Raw genomic sequence first — 23636 nt, forward strand, 5'->3', positions numbered from 1 at the left:
GTGTGATGGTAATAGACGCTGCAGCAGAGAAAACAATAACGCTGCTGCTGTCCACAGCCTGAACTGACTGAATCTGCTGGTTTCTCCACGCCAGCCCGCGGCTACATGGAGGCAGCATGCAGTTCAGAGCCGAAATGAAGAGAGATGAAGAGGCATTAGTAATATCGAGTATATTCGTCGATCGATATCCACTTATGCCGCTGTTATAGGTGTGTCTGGGTGAAGTTGCTCCTCCAGTGACCCTGTTTTTTCCCCTTCTTTATTCCTTCCTTCCTTCCTTTCTCACCACCTCCTGCTTCTTTACTTTACTCATCTTTCTTTACACAATCCAGAGGGTCTGTACCAGCTGGGCGGTCCGCGCTGCGCCCCTCAGAGCAGCATTGAAGGTTTGGAGGATGCAGAGGTGAGTGTTTTCTTCTCTCCTCTTTTTTTTATTTTTTTTTATTCTTTGCTTTTGTAGCATCTCTCCCTGTTCCCCATCCTTCTTTTGTAGAGGAAATGTAAAACCCACGTGCTGCTGCTGGTGGTACACGGTGGAAACATCTTGGACACGGCAGGCGGCGACCCGAGCACAAAGGCTGGCGACGTGGCCACGCTGGCCTCGGTGCTGGAGAAGGTGACCCGGGTGCATTTCCAGGCCGCCGAGGAGCATGTGATGATCAAACTGGTGCCGTGTCCGGCCGTGTGCGCCGAAGCCTTCTCTCTGGTGTCCAAGTGAGTAGCATCAGTAGCACTGTTGCTTACCCTGACGTCACTTACAGCTGGTTTTATTTTTTTCTTTACGTGGGACCTTACAAAAATACTCATATTCCCGAAGAAATAGGGAATCCCCAAAGCGTGTTCTTAGGGGAATTTTGTGAATCAATCCAATTTTGGGTTTTTGAAGGTTTCATTTTTGCAAGATCTGTGTTTCTTGTGGCCAATGCACTCCTTGGGGCACAGTCTTGTTTCGTAAAGTGGGTTTTACAACTTTTTTTAATTTAGACTTTCGGTTCTAGTCAACTCTGTGACTCTTGGATGGAAGTTGATGGAATATCAGGGCCAGTGTAAGATTTATCTTTTTAAAATTACAGTCATAATTTTATGAGGACTCAAACACACAAAATACAAACAACAAAAAAACGATGTAAATGAGGAATGTTGAGCATCTTGTTCATTTTTACTTTGGTATAAGTTATACAGATAATACTTAATGCTTATAGAAATACTTTTAACACATCAGCATCAAATTATCATCAGCAGCCTAACTTTGGAACGATCATCCAAACATTTTGAAGACAGAACGACACAGATTGAACTGCTCACCTCAGATACTGATAACTGGTTTTGTCTCGTAATTTTAAGATGTTTTTTATGGAAAAATTGTGAGTTTTTCTGACATTGTTGACTATATTCTCATAATATACATAAATCTTTGTAGCCTAGTACTCCATCATACAACTTGCTTGAAAAATTGTTTCTGTAATGTCTTTGTTTAAAAAGAGCGAGCAAGAAAAGGATAATTTAAAATCAGAAACTGGATCTGGTATGAAGAAATCTGAGATTTTAATTTAGTAGCTGTTTTTATATTTTTATGTGGGAAACCACTGTGAGGCTGTAAATAATTGCAAAGTGTTAGTAATCAGGCCATTCTGTCAGTATCTTTTAGAATCCATACTTATTGAACTCATCTGTAAATCCTACAAGCTTTGTACATCTAGAGAGTGAATTTGTTGCTCGTTCTTCTTTGCGTAGTTCAAGTTGCTGAGATTAAGAAGATGAAGAACTGGGAGAAGGTCAACATCCATCTCAGTCTTGAGTTGTTTGCTGCTTTTAAAGAGGCAGTATTACATAAAATCCACCATATTATAACATCATTCCACCATCAAAAACACATTAATTCTTTCATGTCTGAGGAATCCTCGAATCTCCCGTGGCAACCATTTGGGGTCGGTCTGCCTTCACGTTTGCTCTCACAGTGCACCCTTTCCCTGTGACTCCCCCTTTCAGCTCCTCCAGACTAACAGCAGCAATTAGCAAACACCTAAAAATGGTTGTAAATGTCATAATGACAAGCAGTGTTGTGATGTCACACTGGAGGCGGAGCGTCAGAAAGAGCAGGAGCTCCTCAAAGAAACAGACACCCAATTTCAAGGTCTCAAATTACAAAGTCAAATTTCTTTTGAGTTATGTTTGATATAAACAGCATTTTTATGAATGAAACTAGCATTTTGACTTGATTTACGAATGTCACTTTCTGACTTTATGACTCAGAAATATCACCATTTTATACAGTATTCAAATTGTCTGAGGTGTACCTGTCTGTAAATGCTTTTCTAGGTTGGTGGAGGCCATACAAACTATTTCAGGATGGGAATAAGTTATCTTTTATGTATTTTAATGCAAATAAAAATTTGCTGGGGTCTCAATTTGGGTACAAAACCAAAAAAAAAAAATCTTAAACACCAGTTTTTGCCACAGGCTTTTTTGTGAACAATTTGATGTGGAAATCCAAACTTCCAAGCGTTTAATAGGATAATATGATCCGCCCTCCGCCTCGTGCCGCGGGAAGGAGAAAACAAGCCGACACGTAGCTGCGGGCGGTCGCGATGAAATGCTCAGCCTTTTCACAGAGGATGAGAGAACAATGCGACATTGTAGCTCCTGCTACATATCTCCAACTTTTTACATGACAAACTAGTTATTTATGTCACATAATTCCCAAACATTTAAAAAGCAAAAAGAAGACACTTTTAGAAACGCAGTCCTTTCCCCAGATCTGGCGAAGTGTGCCAGAACAGTTTCCTGAATGAGGAACTGGGTCAAACCTGATGATATTTCTGTCAGAATCAGGATCAGCATGCAGCCCCGCTAACAGATGAACACCCAAAAACACGGAGTCAGTTTGTAACTCTGTGCTTTTTAAAAGAATTCATGTTTGTTCTCTAGAGTTGATGACCTGTGCTCCTTGTGTCATCCACTTGGCATTCACATCCATATTTATGGACCAGAGTCCACTTCAACGAACCACAACCTTGGATTTTAGCCAGATCAGAGTTTGGTTTTTTGATCTGGACTAGACTTCCTAGGCAAACAAACTAGAGTTCGATTAAAGTGGACTAATCAGGGCTGGTGTGAATGCATTCTAAATCACAGAATAATGAACAGGAACCAGAAAACATCAAGAAGCTTAGGAGACAGATTTGTATTTACCTTTTTTTTTTTGTTGTTGTTATTTCTCCTTGTCAGAAGGGACGTATTATTTAAACACAAACAAGTCCTTCAGACAGATCCATTTGAAAGCCTTTGTTGTTTTATTTTCAAAGAAAACCTCTGAAATACTCCAAACAGCAACCAGCACCCTGACGGGGCTGACGGTGACCTTGCTGCTTGTACTATGAATATTAGCTTTACTCATCCAACATGAAAAAGTTGCGTATTCAAATTGTACTCTGTCAAACACACAAATTGAATCTATTTTCCTACCATCTTGTTTGAGTCACTGCTTGCAAAATGTATCAAATACCCAAGTCTTTAAGAGGAAATAAAAAGTAGTCAAAAAAAATGTTTTATTAGAACCTTTTCTGCACACCAACTTAAATATTCACCACATTACCTGACTTTGGAGAGCCTTCAAACATCAGGGATTAAGGTGCAAACCTGCCAAGAGAACTGGGGAAGCGAAGGGCAATTGGAAAACTTTATTGATTAAGACCTCGTAAACAGATAGTGTGAAGATAATTGAAGTGCAGAGGAGAATCCTTATTTCTCAAAAGTATGTTGAACATTAATTTCCAAACGCTTTTAAAGGAGAATTATGTATTTTCCAGGCACATGGTGCCATTTTATAGCACAATCAAGTCACTATGTTACGTTCAGTTGTTAAAAAAATCCTACATGTATCAAATGTGACTTAATAGAAATTTAACTTCATAATTTTATGCCTTGAAATTGGGCCTTTGTCTCTTTAAAAACTCCTGCTCTTTCTGAAATTCTGCCTTGAGGATGTCATCCCAACATGGCTCCTCTATTAACCCTTTAGCAACGTTTTTACCAGCATTGCACTGAGAATGAACTCAGCAGATATACTGTTCCGCCCAGTGTTTGCCAATTGCTTCTGGCTAGTCTGAAGAAGCTGAGAGTAGGAGGAACTCTGTCCTCAAAGGCGGAGCTACGTCCACCCAGGCGTTTAGCACAGCTGAATGGTTACCATGGAAAATTTCTCAAACATGCATGAAAGAATCAAAGCAACATTCCAGGTATATGTTTGATGAGGGAATAACTTTATAACATAATATAAAGCTATAAATGTTTTTTTTTAATTGTTAAAATGTGAATGACCTTGGATAAATACTTAGATTACAATATATTATCAATTTTTTTTAATTGTTAAAATGTGAATGACCTTGGATAAATACTTAGATTACAATATATTATCAATTATTCCTGGATTCTTTGTAGTCTGTCTGGTTCATTACATACTGCCACTTTGCATTCAGGTGTCATTTGTGTATAAGCTTTACAAAAGAGCTTAATTGTTGATGTAGCGAAGGCAGCTCCATAGTAAACAACAGTCGCCCCAATTATGAATCATACACAAGTGTAACACAACACTTGTGCTCATTGCAATTATCTCTGTCAGCTAGTAGTGTGCATGTCTGGGTCATTCAGATGTACAAGAGGTAAAGATATGTCTGTATTTATCTGTTTGCTTTTCTTTCTCCCAACTGCTGCCTTTGAGGCGGCTGCTCAAGTGTAACTAATGATTTCATTTTACATTCAGTGTCACATTTCCCAGTGGTCACTGGTTTTATCTCTGACAGCGTCAATTAGTTTTCACTGCTCTCCAATTATATGCTGAGGATGTTTTTGTCTGAAATGTCACCAATCACCTCGGCTGACAGAATGTATTTGGATTGTGACTGATGTTGGTGCCGAAGGCCAGGAATGTGAAAAGGCAGCAGAGCGGTGGGAGAGCGCGGCAGCTTGACATCGACTTGGCTTCTTGCACATCTAGATGAAATATTCAAAACAACAAGCTCCCGTCGGATCCGAGCAACTGTTGAGCTGCTGGCACGCCCGCCGGTTTTCTGTATTTTATTTGTCAGGACACATGGGGCAGAACTTAATCTGTGAACAATCAATTGGATTTTATTGAAAATTATTTTTGCACTAGAAAGCAATCACGAGCTACCAAAGATGTATTATTGCAATCAAAATGCATCGAATTTATTCAAGTGTTTGCTCGTTTAAACAAACAAAAAATAAATAAGAGACGGAGAAGTCAACTTTCAGCAGATAATTTTCTCTATGTTTTGGCAGGATTTCGTGAACATCGTCAAAGTTGCAATATCTTCTACTGTAAAAGCTAATTTGGGGTAATCATAATCAGTGCTTTCTTCAGTTTCCAGATCAAGGATTTGTGTAGATTTTACGATTTTTCTTCTGAATGCATTTAAGGAATTAGGGTACCTACCTACTCTGTTTTTTTTTAAGCTCTCTAGCTCCAAAGTGAGTGAAAGCATATGAAAACTGCCTAGACACAAAAAATACACAGTATGCACAGAGAAGGGCTATCCACGATTATTGGCACCTTTGGTGAAGTAAAACAATTTTTTAAAACGAATTCATCTTTTATTGCAGTTGCATGTTTTAAAACTTAAATATTAAGAAAAATCTAATGTGTATTATGAGCTTATTTATTCAGGGTGAAAACAAATATTCCAAATAACCATTTCACAATGCAAAGATGAAACATTATTTTGAAGAAGTATTTTCTTATTAATTTTGGCTAATTTAGAATATTCATAACCTTTTGGGTGGATTGATTTTTAATCTATTTAACAATTACCGCAATGATCGATAATTTAATCATTTGGGAATATAAAAATGAACATAAACATTTTGCTGTATCTCTTTTAAGTCCAAAACTCTGTAAATTTCTATATTAATTGTCTAAGAGTCGCTGCACTAGCAAGAAGCTGTGCTTTTAACGCTCTGGCCTTTACCCACATTTATCATAGCTGCTGTTAGCTTTAGACGATGGGACAACTTAAAACTTTTTAGGGGCTTTTTTTGTAACTTAGTTGCGTAAAAATATAAGCTCAACATTATTACTGTAAAACATTCCCCAGAATGAGATTTTAAGAGACTGAACTCTAGTTTAGCGTCCGCTACAGCATGAACGGCCTGCTCCTTTTGGAACTGTTCTAAATCTAAAACATCATAAAAATACACAAAAATGTTAAATTGATCACCGTAAGCTATTATTTTTGCCCAGGCATCACATACTGTGAATAGAGTTCAGATGACGAGGTGGGCTACGCCGTTCGGATGGTCATGTCTGTGTCACATCACTTTCATTTTGAAACATTTAAACATTCCACATGTCTGTTTATTTGCTAATATCTGATTGTTTTTTTTATAGTTATTATTTTACATTTTCACAGCATAAACAACATGTATTAAGTCATTCTTATTTGACCGTTCTCTATCATATGCTGTATATGCTTCGTATCATAATTAATTCCCAGTTTAGTCCTAACGTGCCTGTTTAGGCACAGCGATATGCCTAAACAGGCAATTAAAATTCTGCTGACAATGGTGTGGTGGTTTCACTCTCCAGTTAAGTTAAACAAAGGCTACATTCCTCCACAGATGGCTGCTGATCCTGTGCATACTCTCACAATATGTGCTGTCAGTGGGCATCCGTGCACGCCCACACACCCCACACACAACACTCAGTCTTTTGTCAGTTAGCTGTGTGAGCTCTAATGACAGTGTTGGGCTTGTGGGTGTTCAGAGACTCATTTATTCGAATGCCAACATAAACATCTAAGGAAAAGGAATTGTGACTGTGTGGATAATTCGCTCTCAGTCTGGGTAACAGTTTGGCTGAAAAATCACACCTCGGAGTGGATGCGGCAAAACCTCTTCGCACCCGAGAGACAAACTTCCACGTAAACAAACTCTGGAGTCATTTCTTGATTCCTGATGTGTGCTGGAGATTCTTATGGACAATGAAATTGCCTTTCTGCTCGTGTCGTCCTTGATGGTGTGCTTGGAGAAGACGTAGTTTGCCCCGGGGGGACGCGGTGGAGCTCGTTAACACGGCGGCTCTGTCGGCTTACAGGATCATACCTAGCGGTGACGGCCGTTAGCCGAGTTTCAGCACATTTGTGATTCGTGAAATACTTCCCACACAGAATCAGTTGGAGCAGGAGAGAGATGAATGTTTTAAGTGCATGTATCATTATCTCTTTCATTTTTTTTTCCTTTCCTGTTGGGTTTAGGTTGTAGCCTGTCATAGTTATATCAACATCAGTGGTTGGATTTTGAAATATGCAAAGAATCATGAAAGAAAAAACAAGTACAAGGCTGCTGAAAGCAGAGTTAAAGGTTGCTGTGATAACCTTATGGATGAAACTCCTAATTTGGGAATCGACAGCTAACTCAATGGCCACCAAACGACCAAAACAGTAAAGATTAAATCCCAAATGTGAACAGATAGGATGGAGAGTGATGTTCCATTTTGTCAGAAGAAATGATCTTACAGGCAGTAACAACAATCAGGCAGCAGCTGAGAAATTGTTCTTCATTTGGCTCAGACACTATAAAACAAGACTTCTGCTGCCTATTTGAAAGTAAACGTGTATGAGGAGAAATGTTAGAAACAAAGAAGTTATTTCATTTTGGAGCCACTCTTCACTTCAACGTTTTTGCTGCTCGTTTACACGACACCAGTGACCAGAGCCTCTCACAATGGCACTTTTTCAAACTGGGTCTCAGAGTGAAGCTTTTCCTTAACACACCCTGCAGAGGTGTTAAGTTCTCTGCCTGTGTGAAAGCACACATTCACAGAACGCCATGTGGATTATTCTACACATGGAACAGGCAGCTGACAACCAAAAGAATGGTGGCTAGCATTGTGCTGCGTTGCGCAACTTAAACTGTTCAGTTTAGCTCAACAATACATGTTACATGATCACTTTGTTTGATTACTTTTTAATGGAAGCTAGTGGAAAGTGGAAGGGTCAAAATTACAGTGCCATCTAGTGGCCTGTCATGACAACTACAGCTGACTTAAAGGATCTTGGCGGTGCCATCTAAACGTGGAACTTTTTCCAAATCCACACCTGAAAATACTGGCAGGTTCCAGGCATCATTCTTGTGTAAATTTAGCCTTAGTAACGTGGTTGTCATATGTCATGAGACATTTTGTACTAATGGGGAAAGTCAAAACCATGTTAATCATGTTATCTTATTTCTTCATGCTCAAAAATAACAACCGTGGTCAACTCGATTGTCCAGCCTCCTCTCTATGTTTTGGGTTGTTTTTTTGGGCTCACTTGAAGCCAAACTTCCAGTTGTATCACAATTCTAAGGCAGTAAGAAAGTCTATTTTTGATGAATGAAAAGAAACTTGTCCGGTTGAACTGTACTTCCACCAATTTCACTCGTTTTTTTCTGAGTTTGGTCTTTGGGTGAAGTAAAAGTGCTCCCTTCATCCTTTTCTCTGTTACCAAAATCCAGATAGACATTCATTTAAGATATTTTGATTAGAATTGTCTTTTCTTCCAATACATCTCTTCCAATTATCTCTTTTCGACTGTAGACTGTCATGTTCTGCGATTCCAGAAGAGATGCTATTATCAGCATACAGTAGTGCATTTCAGTTTTAAATAGGCGTGCTTCTAAAAGTTTTTTTTTCTGACAGAAGACTTTGTTTTGAAGTTTCTGGAGAGGCTGGTATTATGTATTTTTTTTAAGTTACTTTCGACATATGCCCGCCCTTTAAAAAGCTGTAATGCACCAATTATTAGTGACAGGAAAGATATTTGTTTTTGCAGTGTCCGTTTACTGCCAACATTTCAAGAGAATATCTTGCATTTCTATATTCCCAGATTTTCTGCCTTGTTTTTTTTTTTCTTTTTCCCGTCATGTTTTTATTCATAGAGTCCACATATCTGTCTCCTCAGTGCCTGACCTCGGTTCAGCTCTCTGAGGCAGTGGCTCATTATTTCGGACCCTGGTGGCTGGGGACACGCTGCGGTTCCTTATTCTGGTTCCTCTTTTAAATTACATAGACTGTGCAAAGTGCCATTGCTGGCCATATTAATTGCTTATAAATCATGGCATGCTAAGCCAGCCTTTACGAACCCGAGGCGGGGGGGGGAACAATCAAGCAGACTTTAGAGTTTTTCGGTTTGACATCATGCGCCAGCAGGGCAGCATGGCGGCAAAATAGATTAAATCTCAAGGTTATTCAGCATGAGATGAGGCTGATTGTGGTTTTAATTGGCTCACTTGGCTTTATCATTAATGAGCTCTTCATCATCACATCGCCATAAAACTTAGAGGTGGACTTTAGAAACATTCTCTGTGTGTTAGGCTACCTGTGCTGTAATCACAGGTGTTATTGACTGAGTGTGCAAGAGATTGTATCTCTGATATCATTTGATCTGAGATCAGCTCTCAAGGCAGCTAATTACTTTTTTCTTTCTTTTTCAAGCATTTTTTTCAACTTTTCCCTCTTAATAATTCTCAAACGTTCACCTTACAATTGTATTTATTTTCCATAAACAAATGTAAAAAAGTGTAAAAGTGACCACAAGGCCGCAGGGAACAGAGTTGCTAACCAGTCATGACGTTGCATGTGGAACGTTGAACGCAACACAGAGGGTAATACAAGGCAAAACGAGACAAAGAGAGCGACAACAACGTCTGCAGGTGGAATTTGAATTCATAAAGGGAAATTTTATGCATTGATTTATCCAGTAAGAAGGAGGGAGGAAGGAGAAATGTTGTCTGCTGGCAGTAGCTTGGAGACTTTCATGAAACAGGCTCTCAATGGAGAAATTTATCACAGTGGAAGATGGCTGCTTCTGACAAAGTCTGTATTTTTAAATACTAGTTTTAGGTTATTAGTTGAGACAGGATCTGTTGCTGGACTCCACTTTGATGCTGCATACAGTTTTATGAGACATTTGAACATTAGCACACTGTTATGGTCTGGCTCTTAAACCATAACAAATAAAAGGGAAGCAACGCATGGGATAACTTAAAAGGGAATTTATTTAATAAAAATTCTAACTGATTGAGGAAGAAAGGGAGAAAGGGGAGAGAGTGGCAGGGAGAGAGAAAGAATGAGCTGCTTAGTCAGAGAAAATGGTGCATCTTAAGGTGGATCTGACGTCATCTGGAGACACTGGCCAGCTGCCTCCACTTCCAATCAGCACCAATTAAGGAGTCCAAAACATGGATGTTAGAGACCCAAAGGAAAAGGCCTTGGGCCGTAACAACACTAAACAACTCTTCAAGGTATTTTCTTACCTGATAAACGTAATTATCAGTGAAAGCAGGTGCAGATGCCTCGGTGGTCTTGCTGTTGACTGGCTACCTGACGCAGCCACGGTGTTATCTGTGCAGTGTCATTATCCTTCAGCTTTAGGTTATTCTGTCTGTTAAAACTAAGTGTGCATTCACACCATCCCTGTTTGGTTTGGTTTTATCGAAATCAAGTCTAGAAAGTCCAGTTTGTTTGGGGAGGTGTGAATGCCCAACTGAACTCTGACACGGACCAAAAAGGTCAACTGAAAATGAGCTAGTTCTCCCTAAAAACTTCGGTCTCGGTTCGGTTGAACTCTGGTTCTAAGTGGACCGGAGATGAGCAGGAAGCATTCTGGGTAAAAACAACCTAAACTAGCACAAGAGTCTAGCGCTGGCCTGAGAAATCATGATCTTTTAGCAAAGACAAGACAGAAGTCCACTAAAATCTGATGTCACTCCATTTTTATTTACATTTTATGAAGAAGGAAGCTGCGCTCTTGTCTTCAGATTTTTTTGTGTCATTTCCTTCGGTGGATCCTTGTACAGTGCCACCACAGGTGAGGAGGGGGACAGGGTTCTCGAAGGGTTTTTCTTATTTTACACAATTCAGTGTGAAAGACAACTGGACCAGCTGAAATTGTAACAAAGCGTAATCAAACCCAGTCTACCGGACTATCAGGTGTGAAAACGCCCTAACAATCATAACCAAATATTGACCACACTTTTAATATATTCCTGATAAAAATGCATTTTTTGTCAAACAAAAAGACAATCTTCTCTCTCATTATTATGAAATTCCCAAAAGCATCATTCTGATATGGTGGCACCTTCCTACTTTAATCAAAAGGCAGTTTTTGGAAAACAAAAGTGGATTTAAAAACCTTATCTGTTTTGAAAAATAGTATAAAAACAGACTGAATTATTTATGCTTTACACTTAAAAAATAATTATGCATTCTATGTCTCTAAAACACATTTGCAATTTAAACAGCAATGCATCTGATCACTTTTTGCAATCAGCTTCTCCTGCATATTACCATGAGGAGATAAAACTAGGCTAATACATCGTGCACACTGCTGCTAGGATTTGTCAGCGTTTCTCTTTGACCGATAAACCCTCTCAGAGGGCTTCGAGTTTGGTTTCTGCAGCCCTTTAGAGAACATTCTGATAGACGTGTTCTTGCTTTAAAAAAAAAAAAAAAAAAAAAAGGCACAATGCAAAACAAAATCCAAACTGCACCATCTGGAACAGAAACGTTTGCTTGACTTCACAGCCGCTGCTTAAATGCTCACCAGTCACAGAGGAAATAATATTTTAGAGCTTTAAGATAAAGTCCATCCATTAGACGCTGATGGAGTTTGGATGATACACTGGAGCCACCGGCTTAATAACGTTTTTGTAAATTGCTAATGACGATGATGTTAATGGAGACCATTAATGCTGTACAGTCTGCAGTTCTTTGGCTTTTTTTTTTTTTTACTCCAAACTGAACTACAAACAGATTTGACAACAACACTATGACTCTTCACTCACTCCCCCAGATGTTAAACAGCAGCTGCAGATTTGTAAGGAGAGAGCAGAGAAATGACACTAGATTTAGATTCAGAACAGTGGCGATGGAAAGATGCATTTCAGTTTACGGTGTCAGTTTGACAGTGAGATAAAACGATCTGAATCTCTTTCTGCATTTCAAAGAACTTAGAAAGACATAATGATGAAGTGATACGGGAAATGATGGAATCAGAAGCCACTTTATTAACCACTTTAATAAGATCAGCACAGAATGGGATAAATCTGTTCTCAGCTCTGACATTTTAAACCTGAGGAACTAATGAAAGTTAATTTGGGTTTTAATTGCAAGTTAAAATCAACAGAGTCCAATCTGTGGACCGGAGGTTATTTCCTGCAATAATAACATTCTGAACAAGCTCACCCTTCTAGAATAGAATAGAATAGAATAGAATAGAATAGAATAGAATAGAATAGAATAGAATAGAATAGAAGTACTTTATTCATCCCAACAGGGATACTGTGCAGTTGCAGCATACACATACACACAGATCAAATTACAATATGAAAAATAAAATAAAAATAAGATAAATGCATAAAATATAAAATGTAAGATGTAAGATCCCACATACAACCAAACTCGCATTATGAGTGTGAGTGAGTTAATTTTAAAGTTGCAAAATCACACATGACTTTCAGCTTCTTAAGCCAGTTTTAGCATTCTGCCATATTGTCGCATTATGCATGACGCAAAATTCTTTATTAATCTGACTAGGCCTGTCATAACAAATTTTGCTGCATGATAAATTGTTCCAGAAATTATTGAGATAAACAGTAACATTGTTTTGAGACCATTTTCATATAATACATTGATAAAGGCACAATAATGCAAGTTTAGTCTCTCAAAGAACAAAAAATTTTAATTTTGTGCAGAGCACTAAACACTGGAACTGGACGATATTCTAAAAACCCAAAACACAACAACCAAAAACAAAAAATAAAATGGAAATAAAAACCACACACAAAAAAAAAACACAATGACGACTCTGTAAACAAAATTTCCCTTCAGAAAATATTAATCATCAGAATGGAAATTATCGAGCTAATTTTAGTTTATCAAGCAATTATTGATTAACTGATTAGTTGCTAACAAACAATTAAGCAATTTGAAATTCATTGATTGCAACTAATAAATTCCTATTTTTAAAGCGACCTTACGCCCCCGTAGGCTATACCGCCCCAGGCAGTGAGCCATATCATATAAGTGTTTTTTTTTTTTTTTTCCCCATTATTGACCACTTTGTGTTGGTCTGTGACATAAAATCCTGATTAAATTCCCTGCAGTTTGCAGCTGTAATGTGACAAATGGTGACAAAGGGTACGTTTACAAGGCACAAAGGTTTATGCGTTAGGTTGGGTTATTGTAGGAGACGTGACTCCTCAGTCTGTGACGGTTTCATGTTGTAGCTTCAAAAGTCTCTAAATGAGTATTTTTCCGTCCTCGACTCAATGCATGGGTAGTTTCTGTATGTGTTTGAGTCGGCCTAAAAGGAATATGAGATGTGACGCCACTGAAAAGAGTCACTGAATTATAGCAACACCTTTAAAATGCTCACTTTGTCCAGCTGAAAGCGCCAACCTCCTGAGGTAGCACAACACACACATGCGCACACACACGCACACACATGCGCACACACACGCACGCACGCACGCACACACACACAAAAAGTCAGTAATTTCAAACCCTCCTAAAGCTCCAACCATTTTCCGAAATGTTTCAGGTCTGCTCTCGGCAGGAGATCCGGCTGAACGGAAATATCAGCACTGAGTGCTTGTAAAGCTCTTGATTATGGAAGTTGGTAAAGCTGTGGGACTCCAGTCCTCCAGTCTCCTGAATGTTAGCGCTCACGAAGAACACAAAGAAAAGAAAGAGGAGGCAGCAGGCTGTGGGAGTCACACTCTAAGAGGTTGACTCTTTTCTTTTTCCCCTTTATTTTTAGGGGCCGCTTTGATGCCTGAAAAAAGAAAATGTAAAAGCAATTTTTTTTTTTTCCATTTTCACAAACAAATGTTTCTACGCTGACACACAACCGCAAAAAAAGTTGATGTGCATTAATGAAATGAACCTTTAGACATTTTCCGTCACATCAAAGTGATGTTAGCATAGCTTTTTGACGTTTAACTCATTAAGAGTAACATAAATTAACAACCTTATAAATTAATTAATTATTGGTTATCTCCTGGTTGACACGCCTCTCTTGCAGAAGAGGATTACTGGGGAATAAAATAAAATAAAATTACTTTTTTCTCAAAATTCTGACTTTAATCTCAGAAAAGTGAAGACAGAATTATGGGATTAAAGTTAGAATTCTTTTTTTTTTTTCTAATTATTTTTTGTACCCTCTTAGCTTTTTTTTTTTTTTAAGTTTGTCATATTTATTTATTACTGATGTTGAGCACTTTGTTCCAGCTGTGGCTGGTGTTAAAGTGCTTTATAAATAAAGTTTTTGATGATAATGATGATGAGCTTGGTAACTATAACTTTAAAACATTGTCATTTTTTTTTTCGTTTCCACACCATGATTGTCCATATCTTTTGGTACCGGAAACATTTCCTAGTAACTAAATTGATGAAGGAAATGTGTCACAGTAGAAGTTTTAATGAAAGGATCAACCACAATGAAGAAACCGGAAGGTAGCTTGCAAAAATCCAAAATTAATTGTCTAATGAATATTACAGCCACATCAGTGAAGAGCATTAAAGTATGAATGGCTCTGACACTTCTGATAGTGCATTTAATTAAATTAATGTACAGCAGGGGCCACCTGTTATTAAGACCTGAGGCAAAGGTCGAGTCTTAATTCCAGAGATACAATCTCAACCCCTTTAACGCTCTTTGCACTAAATAACCTGAAAATAATTCAGTGCTGTTGGCAGAGCCATTTTAAAAATGAATCATGTTGCATTAAATGTGTTATAGTTGGACTCTATAATTTTAACTACTCTTAAAAATGTTGTAAGATCAAGCTGTGACAATTTAATACAGACAAATTTGCTATTAGAAAAAAATGTTTTAAAGTTAAGAGGTTTATCATTAAAGGAGGTCATTATGTAAAATCGACTTTGAGCTTCATATCATGTTATAATGTAATTTTCTGATCGAAAGTGCCATTTTTTGTTTTTCCCCATACTCTTTACAGAGTTTCGGAAAGAGTAGGAGCTTCTTAAAGAGACAGAAATCCAGTTTCAAGGTGTTAAATTGCAAAGTCAAATTTATTTTAGGTTTGAAGTTATGCTTGTCATGATTTGTAGTATAAGTGAGGTGGTGAGGGAGAACGCAGGAAGGACCCAGGATGAAGATGAAGATGATTTAATAATGAAATAATCCAGACGGAACAGAATTCAAACGGGCCACACAGGAAGCAACGGGAATGACAGAGATGCACACAAGACGTACACACGACGAGGATCCGACAAGAGACAAAGACAACAGTTGGACTTAAATACACAGGGAGGGTAATCAGTAAACTAGACACAGCTAAAACCAATCAACAGGGAGGACAGGACAGAGACTCACAGGGAAACAGGACTTAACACAGAAAATCTCAAAATAACTACACAGAAAAACACAGATCACAACAATGCTTGATATAAATAACATTTTAATAACAACTGATAGTACTATAGGTACTTGCTTGTGCTATAAAATATCACAATGTGTCTGGAAAATACATAATACTGCCCATTTAAGAAACTTAATTCATTAAAACAGTTGTGTGGTAACATTTTAATGATAATATGTCTTTTTTAGTGTATGTAAATTAGTTCTGCTGGAATTTCTCTCACATAGATGTTTCTCAGTATATAGTATGTATAGTATATAGTTTCTCACTTAGTTCTTTCAGGTGTATTAGCTACTTGTTTGGGAAAACAGCCTGCTCTGGAACAGGTTAGTTTTCAACCTGTGTTACCATCGCGACAGACTCGGGTAAAAAGTCAATCAGCTTTGTGATCCTGAAAATCCCCAGCAGAACTTTAAAGTTCCTGATAAGTACTGATGTGTAGTTTTGTTTTTGTTTTGTTTTTTCCCCCACCAAGAGTTTCTACAGGTCTACTGATTCTTCTTACTTTTATTTGCACTCAGAACCGTCATTGGCAAACTTTCTGATGTTTAATATTTGACAATTAGATTGGTACAATGCATGTGAATACAGACACCAACATTAGCAATTGTCAAAAGTCCAGTGCTGGATCTTGCTCTTTGCTCAATGAGAAGTCATTCCCACGTTATTTTTAAGTCACAGTCAAGGTTATTAATTTATGAAACAGAGGAACAAATTCTCTAAGCTTTCTCTGCACATGATTAAATGGAACCACACAGAGAAAGTGTATTGAGCCAAATGATTAATTAATCACATTAAAACAGAGAGAACAATACTTTTACCTCAGATTATGCTTCAGAATTAAATAACCAGGTATTGTGTCTTTTTGGTGAAGTGTACAAACAATGTAGTTGAAAACAACAACAACAGATAACCCTGTTTTGGAGAGGAAAAGGCTGTTCAGGAACCCCGGGGGGCACAAAATATTGTTTCTGCCTAAGAAAAACAAGTCGACAGCAGGAAACCTCCAGACCATGACACAATCACAACACCATTATAGACCATGCAATACTGAGACAGGCTTAGTACATCTTTTTTTTTTCTTCCCATCTGAAAACGTTCTGACTCTCGCATACCAGGTGCTATCTCCGTTTTTTATAACAAAAACTGGCATATGGATTGTTAGGATCTTTAAATATAATGAAATAAATCAAAAGAATTGCAGGTTATTTTTCAGATTCAATTTGTTGTTTTTGTGTCACATGTTCAAGCCAACAAAATGGCTACATATTAAGTATTCATTACTGTAAAGACTTCAGCAGTATAAACTACATATGATATACAAATATTTACCTGTTTATTACGTATAAACAGGTATATATTGCTGGATGCTACAGGCTATATAATGTAAAATAATCACTATAAACAAGCAATAACTATGAACTATGAATATGTAAAAGAAGTAGCCCTACTACTTGCGTGTGTGTGTGTATTAGGATCTGTAGATGTTTGAACTTTTAGTTTCATTTCTGTTTGTTTCTTTGCTCTTCCTTTTTTCCTTTTCTGCGATCTCAGCATGTCCCTTGTCAGTTCAGTCAGTCTTGTTGTTTTTGGATTTGTTTATTCAGATGAATGTTTCTTTCTGTTTACTGATTTATTAGATTTAAGTTTCTTTCCCCTCTCCTCGTTTCTCTTGGTCTTGTTTATTTTGTTTTCCTCCTCACTCTCTACCATCCTGCTCCCTGATCCCAGCTGCGTCCCTTCACCCGTCATTAGCTCTTCTGGTCACTTCTACCTTTCCCTCAGTATTTAAACTCCTTTTTGCCTTTCACTCACTGCTGGATCACTCCGTTACCAACAGTGTGCTTTTGTCTGTTTCATTTGATTTTTTCCTGTTCCCTCCTCTGTTGCTCCTGCTTTAGCTAGCTAATTGTAGAAGTTGTTTCTTTGTTTTCATCATTAGATATTTTTTCACTTGGATCCCTGTCTGTGTTTTGGTTCAGTCAAATCACCAGTATGGTAAAAATGAATATGAAAACTAAATATGTCTGAAAATAAATACATATGTTTTATTTGTTGTCAGTTTTGGTAGGATCAGCCCTCCATATAGTTGTGTGGGAATTTGCTTTATATGTGAAACTAACTGCATTTCCATTACAATTTAACGCAAGTATTTGTTGATATTGAACTAATGTTGGGGGCGGGGGGGAATACAACATAATTTTGCAATGGCATTGTTTCCATTAAATAAAAAATTTAATTGAAATCACACATGAACAAGCTGTTCACACGATAAGTCAATAAAAATCATGGCAGTGACAGATGTAAACAGTTAAATGAGATATATTCATAATTCAGCCATGGTGCCCATTATCTATCAGCCATCATAGGAAACGTTGGCATCTCATTCAGACAATGGAGCATCAAGCTGTTCATACTTGTGTGCAGCTACCTATGTGACGTTTTAAGTAAATTGTAGTCGGCAATTTTACAGAAAAGCTATGGATTGGATGCTGTTCGAATGACACACAACTTTTTATGAACTGTGATGTTGTGAAAGCTCTGGTGGAGTCAGCTGCATATTTTAGAAAAAAACAAAACATCATCCTCATGCTACTTCCTGTCATTGTCTTTGTCATTTTCCCCAGTAGTAACATCCGGTTGTTGATCCCGTGTCTCTTGTGATGCAAAATACATCTATTTCGATAAAAAACCCACCTCATCCCAGCACAAAAACTTTCTATTGAAAAAGATGAGATGTTTCAAAATTAGCTTGTTTCTGTTTAGCATATCTTCAATTTGAGCAATTATTTGATTGATGGAAACACAGTTAGTGTTTCACTTCAACTGTTTGCAGTTTAGATATGGGTGGTTTAAGTTAAGTTAGGTGTATATTTATTGATGGTTTCGGATGCAGCGGGGAACATGAGCTCGCCGTCCCAATTATTATTCTCAGTCATCTCTCTCTGAGACGTTTCTACACTCCCTTTGATTCTTCGAGCCTCTGCTCTCAGCACAGCCACGCTTTGTGCATTTTTATTTGCCTTTACAAGCAAATGGAGACGTTTCCGCATGTAAATGTGAGAATACGAGCTTGCTGAGCAGAATAAGTTGACTGAACAAGTTTTACTTCATCTGCGTAAGCATCTGAGGCAAAGAGCTGCCCTCCAACGCAGATCCGTCAGGGTGACGTGGCGTCGGGTGTGGAGGCGGACCTGTTCCTGCTTAATGTCATGAAGCCGGAAGTACAACAGTCACACATGACTCGGTTCTTCCCGAAAGATTTCTTAAAATCCCGCAGAAGTACATTTTGTCATTTCTGCACAGTTGGCTTTGACATGTAGAAGTTGTAACAGATGATAATGGAGGTACGTTTTGTTCCCTTCTCCACCAGTAATGGCTCCTTTTAATGGCATTTCAAATTTATGCTTAGATCTGAAAATGAAAACTGTTCCACAGCTGTGCATAGTTTATTAATGGTGAAAAAAAGTTAAGTGACTGGTAGAAAGCTGAAAAATAAATATTATGTTCTTCATTCTTGTTTTCATTTTGTGGCCTGTTGTCTCTAGAGCAATTCAGTGACATTTTACCAGTGACAAACATGAAGCTTGTAAGTCCCCTGGAGTTTATCAAGCTTGTTTAATTAGAGCCAAACATTATTAGCTGTGTGATGCCACTGGACCTACAAATAAATACAGACAGTCTAATTAGCAGAACAAGAACATTTCGCTTGTTTTGGGGAAATAAACACACCTGCTGACTTAGTTAAGTCGGACCAGAAGATTTGTGTAAATGCTCCATGATTTTTATTAGTTTTACTTGTATAAAGCCATCTTGTTTTTGCACTGATTGAGTTTTGTGAGGAAAGTCGATTCAATCATTTTTGATTTTCAATAGAAAATCAAAAATGTGTGTGCATTGATTTCTAAATGAAGTGTAAAAATAATATCATCAAAGCAAAATAATTTTTTTACTGTACAGTTGAGAAACTACAATATAAAAATAAAATTTTAAGAAGGAATCGATCATCGTTATTTCCATGCTATATTGATATTTTATCAAACCACTCACCTCTAGATAGCACACCACTTTGTCAAACAACTAGAGAAAATTATGCATGTTGTCACTATCTGTGTTTCCATTACAAATGTGCAGAAAACTTTGTCAATATTCGGCCAATGTAAAAAACAAACAAACAAAAACACACACACACACAATTGCCGCGTTTCCATTAAATAAGAGAAGAAACTAAGATCACATATAAATGAGTTTGTTCACACAATAGAAACATGCCGCGCCATCATCCTCCAACCACTTGTCGTCATCTTTGTGAGTTGCACCAGCGGCAACATCTGGTTGTGGCTCAAGTGACTGGTGTGATGTGAAAAAACTGTTTCCATTGCAGTTTTGTGAAATAAAACCAATTTCAATATGACCAAAAAAACCACCTCATCCTAGAGCCAAATAAAATGACAGTTTTTTTTTCTGTTTTCAAAATAAAGAGCTAATTTATTTTTGAAATGTCCAATTACGCAATTTTATGGTCAGTGGAAACGCAGCTGATTTCTCTGGCGTTTTTTGTTGTTATTTTCAGGATTTTAAATCATAAGAACAGAATGAAAACAACATTTAAAACCTTGCTACACCTTTGACTCACATGCTCGTAACTCTCACTGAATCAAAGATTAATTTAGCTATATTGCCTTTTCATTTTTAGGCTTTTTTTTTTTGACCAACGGCTATTTTTCTCTTAATTTCCAACTCTAATATTGTGTCTTATGCATTTTCTGAATTGATAGAGACATAGAGTAACTCCTTTTGACATTCACTTCGCTAATCCAATTCTCCAAAAGCTCACAGACCCAACGCTGCGTTTGGTTTTCTTTCGCAGCATAAAACCATACAGGTGATTTTATTTTTTTCTCATCTCTTATAAATGTTAATTGAAAAAGTGTCACAACTCTTTACTTTATTTGACTCTTTAGAGCAAATTGACCTCTCGGCTGAAAAGCAGCAGTCCACAGGGAGTAAATGTTTTGACACTCAGTGCGTCTCTGTAACCTTGGCTTGGTTCTTATGACACCCTTTACGGTCCTCCTCCTCAGACAACATTTTATATATAGTTTCCCTTTGCAGGCAGATTTTTTTTGTCCTTCTCATACTGTGTATTTATTTCCGCTGCTGAGCATACCAGGGCCACTGTGAAGCTGAGTATCTGGCCCAAGGACACTTAGATGCTGAAGAGGCCGGAAATCGAAAGAGCTGACCTTCTGATTGATGGATAGCAACTGGGCAATTGAATTCATAGGGAGTCCTTTTCGCTTTGATCTAATGCTGAACAATTCAAGACAATCCAAGGATGGAGAGAGTGACCAAGCTATGAAAAGTAACCTTCCCTTTTTATTCCCCAATAAAAAACAGATAAACTCCTTAAAATCTGCATACAGAGTGTTGGCTGCACTTTCTGGTATTTGTGGGTTTACTTTACTCAAACCAAAGATTGTTTTTCTTGAAAGTAAAAGCTGAATTTATGTTAAGGCTTTTTACAGATCTTTAGTCAACAAGTTTTCCATACCAACTAATTTTAGCTCTAAATGCTGCCTTTTTGTTAATACAGTAGAGTGATGGTGACAAGATGGCTGCTCAAAGAAACTCTGGGCAAAGTCATCTCTTTACCTTTATTCTCACAATGTGTGTTTTTCTTGGTGTATGCTTGTACTTTGACATGTTAGTGAAGACATAATCTGAGCTTGTTTGTGTTTTATGGTGAGTCCGGTAGACTGTGTTCGACTGGGGACCAAAACTAGGCCTGTCATGATAACACATTTTGTTGGAATTAATTTTGTTCCAGGAATTAATATGACAAAAAATAATATTGTTATTTTAAACTAATAAAATAATACTCTCAAAGGTCAAAGGAACTTTAATTTTTAGAGAATATTTTAACACTGCAACTGGGAAACATTTTAAATATCCAAAATAAAATAAAAAACAAAGCAAGTGAAACAGGTTTTTAAACAATAATGAAAATGGATTATGGGGTCTCTAACTAAAATTGCATTTTTATAAATGTTGAATGTTTAGTTTAGACACGGAAAAGAGGTCAAAGTGGCAGCTGGGACTGTTATCTAAAAATAACTTAAACAAAAGACATTCAAAATAAATATATGGTATCAAATGTTTGCAGTAATTTCAAAATGGCAGCTTCTCAATATTTAAGAGGAGCATTTCTTTAATGACTGTTTACTGTAAATTATCAAGCTCATTTTAATTTAGCATGCAAATAATCGATTTATTGCTTATTGTGACAGGCCTAACCAAAGCATTGGTTACATTTTTCAGCTGGTGCAGTTCGCTTTCACACTGCACTGTCAAATGAAACAAATCCTCTGAAAAACCTATGCTTTGCCTCACCTGTGGTGGCGCTGTACCAAGAACAACCGAAGAAAATGACATGAAATCCTCTGAAGAAGACATGAGCGCAACTTCCTTCTTTACAAAATGTAAACAAAAACGGAAGGGGCATCAAATGGTTGTAGGATTTCTCCTTTGTCTTTGGTAAAAGACCAGTGGGCATTTTAACTTCTGGCACTAGGTTCGTGTTTGTTTAGGATGTTTTTACCCACAATGCCCTGCGCTAAAATCCACTTCCTGCTTTTGAAGGGTTTTTAGGGAGACCAGAGTTTGCTTTTTTTCTCTTTTAATCAGTGTTCACACTTCCCCAATTGAAAAGGACGAAATGGGCTAACTTGAATCCACTAGTCATTGATATATTATTACATCAATTTTGTACATGAATATAACCATGTACCTTTAGCTTCCTGTTGATGGAGAACATCTTCAATAAAAGATGTTGTTTTAAAGATAACACTAACTTTGCATGTCTCAAATGATTCCCAGCCTTTGTTTTGAGTTAATAGCTCATTAAAAACTAGAGCTCTGCTAAGCTGGAACTCCATTTCTCTAAAACTTCCTGATTCCACGTTAACTCACTTCCACCGTTTCCTTTCTCAGCCTGAACCCGTACAGCTACGACGAGAGCTGCGTGTCGAGCAGCGTGGACCACCTGCCTCTGGCGGCGCTCCCGCTCCTCGCCATCGTGTCCCCGCGCTACCAGGACGCCGTGGCGACCGTCATCAACCGAGCCAACCAGGTCTACCACAGCTTTCTGCAGTCTGAGGACGGCCAGGGATTTAGCGGCCAGGTCTGTTGTTTCCTCTTCTGTTTTTAAAGGAGAACGGAGCGTCATGATGTCACATCGGTGAAGTAGAGAAGCAAAAATAATTTATCAGAGGACTGCGTAGTCTACGGCTTGTTCAGAGGCATCACTTTTTGCCTCCTGCACTGGGCTCGTCATAACAAGTTTAATTGTCAAGTGAGGCAATGAGTTCTGAGGTTTAAGCTGTGAGAAGTGAATCATTTTTGTCCAGCATTAATCATGAAAAGCAGAGTCATTTTGTTAAGTAAGCTAGCTTAGAAATGAAAAGTAGTGTTGAATATGGGAGGGTTTCTCCCCCCACTCTCCAGCGTTTCATTACTACTGTTTATCCCCGGCTTTGGGTTTTATTTTAAAATGACATAATACTCATAACTTGTTAGCACACGAATTAAGAGCTGAAAGCCGTCTAGATGAATCATAAAAAGCCCCAACAAGTGTCTTTTAGTGACGATAATTACACTGATATTTATTTATTTTTGTGGCTGAAAGAATATGCTAGATTAATCAGTTTTGACTTCCTCTGATTTTCTTTTTGTCTGAGTCTAAAATGAATAAATTCCATATCTTGTCCTTTCCTCCTGCTGCTAATATAATTTCTCCCTGAAGTTGAGCAGTAATTGTCTCTCCTGTGACGATGACGTTTCCCGCTCTGATTATTTGTGCACTTAATCGACAAAGCAAACACGGGTTTAAAAAAGGAGTTGTAACACTAACGCATTAGTGCTGCGTTAAAAGAACGAGAAGAAAAGAGGAAATCTGGACCAGAGCTTCGTTCGCTGGTGTTTTAACACACAGTTTTATTCACTGCAGATTAACTTAAGTAACTTAAACTTCACTTAAGCTTCACTCACAAGAAATATGTGGCATTTTTGCACAATATGTTAAAATAAAATTAGAGAACGTTCTTTCGACAAGAAGATAATTCTGTTGATTTCTAAGTTGATTAATTGATTTTCATCTTAAATGTAAAATGTAAATATGTATAAATGTATATAAG

General features: G+C 37.7%; 1 protein-coding gene across 1 annotated transcript in view; it reads left to right on the top strand.

The window, feature by feature from the left end:
* Positions 1–225: 225 nt before the first annotated feature.
* Positions 226–23636, top strand: part of pitpnm3 (PITPNM family member 3) — a gene marked incomplete at its 5' end in the record, with an annotated part of 56204 nt that continues 32793 nt past the window's right edge. The window contains 3 exons of the mRNA XM_016672579.1: positions 226–403; positions 494–714; positions 22435–22624. Coding sequence (XP_016528065.1) covers positions 226–403; positions 494–714; positions 22435–22624 — 589 coding nt within the window. The remainder of the gene's footprint in view (positions 404–493; positions 715–22434; positions 22625–23636) is intronic.

The sequence above is a fragment of the Poecilia formosa genome, unplaced genomic scaffold, assembly GCF_000485575.1.
Source record: "Poecilia formosa unplaced genomic scaffold, Poecilia_formosa-5.1.2 Scaffold63, whole genome shotgun sequence".
Taxonomy (NCBI): Eukaryota; Metazoa; Chordata; class Actinopteri; order Cyprinodontiformes; family Poeciliidae; genus Poecilia; species Poecilia formosa.